Source organism: Bolinopsis microptera, chromosome 7 (genome assembly GCF_026151205.1).
Source record: "Bolinopsis microptera isolate Bmic1 chromosome 7, MBARI_Bmic_1.0, whole genome shotgun sequence".
Lineage (NCBI taxonomy): Eukaryota > Metazoa > Ctenophora > Tentaculata > Lobata > Bolinopsidae > Bolinopsis > Bolinopsis microptera.
Window position 1 is genome coordinate 1245189 of NC_087078.1, and position 7486 is coordinate 1252674.

General features: G+C 33.9%; 2 protein-coding genes across 3 annotated transcripts in view; both read left to right on the forward strand.

Annotated features, from left to right (window-relative positions):
* LOC134818037 (transmembrane protein 184C-like) lies at positions 1-4517 on the forward strand. 2 transcript variants are annotated; one of them, XM_063827447.1, is made up of 10 exons: positions 1-158; positions 306-372; positions 553-692; positions 886-1038; positions 1225-1351; positions 2051-2261; positions 2482-2609; positions 2901-2986; positions 3108-3152; positions 3558-4515. In XM_063827447.1, the coding sequence occupies exons 1-10, from the start codon at positions 3-5 to the stop codon at positions 3690-3692; spliced, it is 1248 nt and encodes a 415-aa protein (XP_063683517.1). In that variant the 5' UTR covers positions 1-2; the 3' UTR covers positions 3693-4515. The 2 variants fall into 2 exon arrangements, with proteins under 2 accessions (XP_063683517.1, XP_063683518.1); XM_063827448.1 differs by lacking the exon at positions 3108-3152 and having other exon boundaries at positions 3558-4517.
* Positions 4518-4759: 242 nt separating this feature from the next.
* The window catches only part of LOC134818559 (conserved oligomeric Golgi complex subunit 2-like), an 11362-nt gene continuing 8635 nt past the window's right edge, over positions 4760-7486 (forward strand). Inside the window, exons 1-6 of the mRNA XM_063828174.1 lie at positions 4760-5107; positions 5310-5446; positions 5604-5787; positions 6774-6856; positions 7090-7183; positions 7396-7486. The exon at positions 7396-7486 is cut by the window's right edge and continues 89 nt beyond it. Coding sequence (XP_063684244.1) covers positions 5018-5107; positions 5310-5446; positions 5604-5787; positions 6774-6856; positions 7090-7183; positions 7396-7486 — 679 coding nt within the window. The 5' untranslated portion in view covers positions 4760-5017. The remainder of the gene's footprint in view (positions 5108-5309; positions 5447-5603; positions 5788-6773; positions 6857-7089; positions 7184-7395) is intronic.

Sequence of the window (7486 nt, forward strand, 5' to 3'; positions counted from 1 at the left end):
GAATGGAAGAAAGTGACCAGGCAACCGTAAGATGGGATGAATATGCAGCAAGATGGCTGAGGGCCAGGTTGGGCTACATTCTACTCATCATTTACATGTTGGGATTATGTTTCGCTATCCCGCTCAGTGTTAACGAGCTCGTGAAGAGGCATGCTGAGGTGAAATGACAAAAAACATTGTGTTTCAGAACGATCTAATATTGAGTAATATTCAATATGCATTGAAAGTTCTAGATTTTCATTACGCTCTACACTTGATTATTGGTATTTCCTATTCAATAAGTTCTAATAATTTTCTACCTTCAGAAACATGTGGTTGTCTGGTTTGTGGCTGGGGTGTTTGTTTACATGACGATACCTATCACTACTGCAGGTAACCATGACAGCACTAGCTGATATTACTCTGTTTTTATCCTCAATTTTATTCAAGGTTTAGTCAAGAGTATTCAGTTGTTGAAAGTATAATGCTGCCAGCTGATTGAAAGTCAGTGAGCAACACTTTGCTTGATATTTTTACAATAACATCATTGCTGTTACCATGGCAATTTACCAGGAGTTGTGCAGCACCTGAAGAACTTCTCCCAGCCTCCCCAACAACTGCGGTTAATCAGGATACTCATGATGGTCCCTGTATATAGCTTCTTTAGTTACCTGGGCATGATACTACATAAACAGACCATCTATTTAGATGCTGTGAGTATATATACGCCAAAACGTTTCGAACCATATCTGGGTTTATTTTATGACGTTTGAAATTTTATTTCCATTAATATTTAAAAATACTGTCTAGTCAAAGACATGAACAATGATTACACGTTGTTAGGTCAGATCAGAGATATTGACAAATCGTCTTAACACCCCTGTTACCCTAACAACACTCCTTCAGATGCGAGAGTGTTATGAGTCGTATGTGATTTACAACTTCATGATGTTCCTAGTAACATACATGTATGAACACTATAATGTAGAACAGTTGCTAAATTACAAGGCTGCACAACCACAGCTCTTCCCTTTCCAGAGGCTACCTCCATGGCCTAAGGTTAGTCTTGTTGTTATTTATCTTGTATTGTCTGTGTAAATATAAGGGTCAATTGACTACCTTTGCCTCTTAGCAACAGTAAGCAACCTTTTCATATACAATAAGAAGTTGAGATCGTTTTATATTTGTACGTGTTTTATTTTCAACTATTTATCAAGCAACGTTATGAAAATCATTGTGTTTCAGGGCAAATCGTTTGTGATATGGTCAAAAAGAGGAGTGTTTGTCTACGTTGTCTCTAAACCAATCACTACTATTATTATGTTGATAGCCGAACTGGCCGGCCACTCTGGAAAGAATGAATTTAGTATAGGTTAGTAATTAGATATTTAGTTAATTAGCTTTTAGTATAGTTCCTGCTTTCTTTTTTATCGTAATTATTAGTGAGAACCTGTATATAATACCCGGCCTCTCGGGGGAACAGTGCATGGTAATTGGTACCATATATAAAAATCCCGGTATAGAGAGGTTCACAAAATCCCACTCCCCAGTACATATAATATAGCTTCTCAAATAACCTGTCAACTGTCAAGCATATCATATATACGTCATTATATTATTATTATATATATGTCATTATATATACGTCATCATATATACGTCATTACTCATTAGGGACTTAGTATGAACGTGTTGTATTGTGATAGAACATTGCTCAGTATTTAATCAAATCACCACAAAATACAATATTATCTAAGATGAATCATATTTCTTGCATAACACGAGCAAATTGAATAGAATTTTGGCAGAAAAGAAGAGGCGCGGTATACAGTTACTCAGGGACAAAAGGAAATCGCGGCATGTGCAGGATCGCATTTTTTGGGACAAAATTTACATGTCTTGCGGTATCAATCGCGGTGAAAATCGCGGTATCGCAATTTTTGGCAAAAATAATCGCGATTTCCTTTTGTCCCTGGAGTTACTCGATATATGTTTATTGAATGATAGATTTTAAAACGATTTCTAAATTTCTAAATTACTAAAAACCTATTTTATTTATTATTTTGTGCAGGTAGTATATGGATGTGGACATTAATAATAGATAACATAGCCCAAATGTGGGCCCTGTACTGTCTTGTTATCTTCTACCAAGCACTTAAACACGAGTTAGCTGGAATTGAACCTCTTCCTAAATTCCTCTGTGTTAAGGCAGTGGTCTTCTTCTCATTCTGGCAGGGACTCTTTTTGGATTGTCTTGTCTTCCTCAGTATTATTAAAGATAGGTGAGTTAAAACATAATCTCAGGTTTTAATAAGCTTATTGTTACAATGTTATTTTAAACTTATAATACTTTGTTATCACTACTAAATTGTAAGCACCATTCCATATTACATGAAAAAAGGATTGAAAAATCGATAATTTAATGTCTTCTTTCTCTTTTTTCTTTGTCTTCTAAAAAACAAACTGATTGTTTATAAATTCCTGTTAATTACTTTATTACAGTAAAAATGAAGGTGGTTACACTGCAGAAGAAACAGCGGAGACAGTGCAGAACTTACTGATCTGTATGGAAATGTTCGGTTTCTCAATAGCCCATCATATTGTCTTCTCTTATAAACATTACGTCTCAGGTAAGCGTTGATTTAGTAACCAGGTAGTAACTTAGTAACCAGGTAGTAACTTAGTAACCAGATAGTAACTTAGTAACCAACAAGTAACCTAGTAACCAACAAGTAACCTAGTAACCAGATAGTAACCTAGTAACCAACAAGTAACCTAGTAACCAGATAGTAACCTAGTAACCAACAAGTAACCTAGTAACCAGATAGTAACCTAGTAACCAACAAGTAACCTAGTAACCAGATAGTAACCTAGTAACCAGATATTAACTGTATGAATTATAACACTTTATCTCCTCTCAGAGATAGAAATACCACCCCCTCAGTTTCTAACTAGTCTATCTCACTTGTTTGACTTCAGAGACGTCAGAACTGATATCAGAACACAGGTAATTGAAACGTTTTTATCTTATTATTTTATAAATATGAAATTTTATGCTCTTTTATCAATAATTGTACATATCATTTTTTAGTTATTATCATTTTATTCCTATCATTTTATGATTTTAGTTGGGTGAAATGGCCTACGGTAGCGGTAAAAAGTCAAGAAATTCGGTAAAACTGTGGAAATTAAAAGTTTCGCTGATTGTTTTTATTGTTTTGATAAAATCTGCGTTGAAAATGGCGAAACTATTGAAATGATTGTTAAAACCATTATTTTAATTCTTAGTAATTTTTAAACTTGTAATAATCCTTAACGTCGCCAAATACCATTTAATTACTAGATAAGTTTGTGTGCGTAAAATATTTTCGACTGCGGTCTGCGATTTCTGAATTTAACCAAGTCGATCCCGAAAGGGGAAACTGATCGTTCATATACCGAACGATTTTGCTTGTCAAACAAACTTGTGACCTTGTTCAGTTTTGAGGTTGTTAAAATATTCCAATACCTAATGTACATCACTTGAATCACTATAACTATTTAATGACCCAACTAATAACCTAGATACCCCCTATCAGTTGGGAGTGAGTGCACAAACAATACGTAACAACTACAGATCTCGTCATACAGAGAGATCACCTCTACTTTCTTCAGAACATGTTGAGTTGAACACTTTTAAAAACTATAACCAGGATAGCAACGAGAATATTTGATAACTAAGCTGAGAAGTGAGAACTAGCCAGAGTCGATCTACAATTTCCAAATACCCAAAATAATAATTGACTAACTGTAGTTTTAAAAACATGCTCTACCTGAATGATGCACCCCTTAATTATTTTGTTGGTACATACATCTATAGCTACTTTTATTCATAATCTTCATACAATGCATACCTCTGCTTTTATTACGTAAAATCAAGAAGAATGTTGTTCTCTCTGTAACACTATACAATAAATTCTTCTTTACTTTTCTAAAGGGTTAAATAATCTTTAAAGATTTTTTAAATATCAATATTATTGTTCTGAAAATGTTGAGCAATTTCAACACTGTACCATAGTGTACAGTGTACCAGTGTAATATAGTGGATTATTTTGTACGTGTAGTTTATATTATTTTGTAGTGTGTTTATGATTCATTAATCTGTATGCACGTGATGTGAATACTGTGTTCTGATTGGTTAGTTTGTGTCACGTGGTGTGAATACTGTGTTCTGATTGGTTGGTTTGTGTCACGTGGTGTGAATACTTTGTTCTGATTGGTTAGTTTCTGTATCCCAACTGTACTTGTAATTGGGACTTTTGGAGTTTTATTTTGTTTTGTTCACAATCATTGCTGTAAATAGAATGAGAGAATAAAGTTTGTTTTTCCATATATTTAATATGATAAATAAGTATCAATCATTGGTCGAATTTCATTTTTTCTTTGATTTATTTCTTAAATTTGTAATCAAGCCACATACAGTAAAACAGTTTAAGTTTGTTTTGTTATAAATATCAAATATGCTTTTTGAATTGAAACGTTAAACTTGTTTTACTCAGATTATGTGTTATGATAATTGTCTCCAAGGCTGGACACCTACACTCAAGCCTTCTTAAAAATCATTTTACGCGGCTAAGTTGAGATAAAAGTACGCTTATATTTGTGCACATAATTTAAACGTTCAGTCAACTCCTTGATCAAATTATTTTTAGAAATGCTACTTTATATAATAATAATATAATAGAATAATAGTACCAAAAGCAGTGTTACTCATATCAGGCTTTAACTAACATATTGTTACAGCTTCATGTACTGATAAGAGGTAGATACAAGAGATAAGACACACAGTACACTGCATGCTCTGAGCTATAGTTTACAAGTTTACAAGTTCCTACAAGACGTGTGCTGATAACACAGAGCGTAGTGAGTTTCAGCAGCTAAACTACAAAGTGTAAACTACACAGTGTAACCATAGTAACCAGTGTAAACTACACAGTGTAACCATAGTAACCAGTGTAAACTACACAGTGTAACCATAGTAACCAGTGTAACACGGACAATGTCCCTGATAGAGACTGAAACTGTAGAGTCCCCCAGACTCCTCCTGTCTAAGTTAAAGAGAGAGAGACCTGTCTGCTTTAGACCCGAGGTTAGCCACACAGGAGATTATATCATTTAATTTAATGTGTTATATTTACTATTAATATACTTACAAAAGAAAATGTAAACTAAATCAGGTTTTAAATTTTAATTCCATGATCTATTGCTGCAAAATAATCATTTAAAGCGGTCTCCGATAACACTTGTACTAAAAATTTCTGTTCCTTATCAAACACATTCTAATGGCCCAGGAGTTTTTTGAGGATAATTTCGATGTGGACACGTTTCTAGCTTTAAACAGGAAGAGTTTCACTTTAGAGAGTCTGAAGAAAGATCTGGAGAATTACTCTACAACTATACAAAACTCACTTGTCGAGCTCATCAACAGGTAGGTTGGAGTATTACCTAGTTACCAAAATTAGTAACCTAGTTACACAATATTAAATTAATAACTTATTAACCAGTCCAAGTAACTTAGTAACCAGCTACAAAATAATTTAGTTACCATCTAATTTCAAGTAATTAACTCCCTCTTATTTTCCCAGAGACTATGCAGATTTCGTGAACCTGTCTACAAACTTAGTAGGAGTGGATCAGACTATACTAAAATTAGAAGCGCCTCTAATAGATATACACGCAGATATCAACATAATATCACAGTCTATAGATAGTGAAGTGCAGCTTATAGCTGAGAAACTACAACTCAGATCTCAAATAAGAAACAAAGAGGTCAGTGTTACTGGTGTGTGTTTATTATGTAATATATATATATTATATTATGTTATTATATTATGTGCATTATGCGGTATCATTCCTGTTACTAGTTTTATAGTAGACATATTATGTAAGTTATAGATAGTGATTAGTGTGTAATGTACATTGTACACTGAGTACACACCCGACACGCATTACTCTTTTGTCGCTACTCAATTGAAGGTTCAACAAAATCCCGTTTTAATGTTTGCAATTTTCACGTACTTTTTACACGAGTGTTGCACGTGTGTTGCACGTGTGTTACACGTGTGTTGCACGTGTGTTGCACGTGTGTTACACATGTGTTGCACGTGTGTTGCACGTGTGTTACACATGTGTTGCACGTGTGTTACACATGTGTTGCACGTGTGTTACACATGTGTTGCACGTGTGTTGCACGTGTGTTGCACGTGTGTTGCACGTGTGTTGCACGTGTGTTGATGCATCTAAAATATAAGCTGTTCAGTGTCTTTACTCTTCACACAGAATAATGTGTGTATAGTAATTTTAAGTTTTAATACTTTCAACACTATTATATAACAAATAATTTGAGGCTTATGTCACTGAAGATGACGCCTTGCAACATGTTTGACGATAGCCTGTAAATTGATAGTTTGATCTCAGTATTTACAATAAATCATCTAGCTTGATTGATTCAAAGGGAGAATTAAATTCCTCTGTGTGTATAGTAATTAATAGATGCAGTGTATAAAATGAACTGTAAAAATAGTGACTAGTGGGCAACTGTGTAGTGTTTATGTTATCTTTATAATAGTTGTGCTTGTAAAATAGTAACCAGTTCTAGTAACCTATTAACCAGTTCTAGTAACCTAGTAACCAGCTAGTAACCAGCTAGTAACCAGCTTGTAACCTAGTAACCAGTTCTAGTAACCAGCTAGTAACCAGCTTGTAACCTAGTAACGTAAGTAAGGTTATTAATAACTTAAACATCATCTATTCAGGAGATACTGCACGGGTTGATGAATATTGAAAAGTTGACTAATAAGATAGAACAACTAATCGACAATCAGACTGAAGGAAAAGAGTAAGTTAGTATTTAAATACATTTATAGTTTATACATAAGTTATTTATATATTTCATTTTCTTTACCACCCTAAGTATTTGTTATCAGAGATGTACTCTTTTGTAACTAGAGATGCTCCGGTTTCATCAAAATTTTTCTCTAAATAAAAGTTCTGAATATAGAAGTATGTAAATTTACACTGTTGTATTTCTGTAACAGTGGGGAACAGTGCACACTACACCTCTATTATCAGGAGTTTGTTTGAGCGCGTGGCCAGTGAGTACAGTCAGCTCCAGTTCTATGTTAACAAAAACGAGAATCTACCTTTTGTCCAGAATATGAGACCGGTACGTTAATTCTTAATAGTATTTTAAAATGTAAACGTTTTTATTCGTTAATTTTCATCATTCGCCTTCTTCTGATGATTTAGCCACTTTCTTCATTCCTAAGATAATTCTAAAGTTTCTTACGGCTGACACAAATAACAACTTTATTAAGATACTGTGTGGTGTGCCGATAACTAATTCTGTAGACATTATATGCAAAATTCTTATTTCAGAGGATAAAGAGAATAAGTGACTATTTGGAAGGTGGGCTTCACAAATCATTTAAATCTGGGCTAAAGAACAACGACAAGAATTCAGTTACAC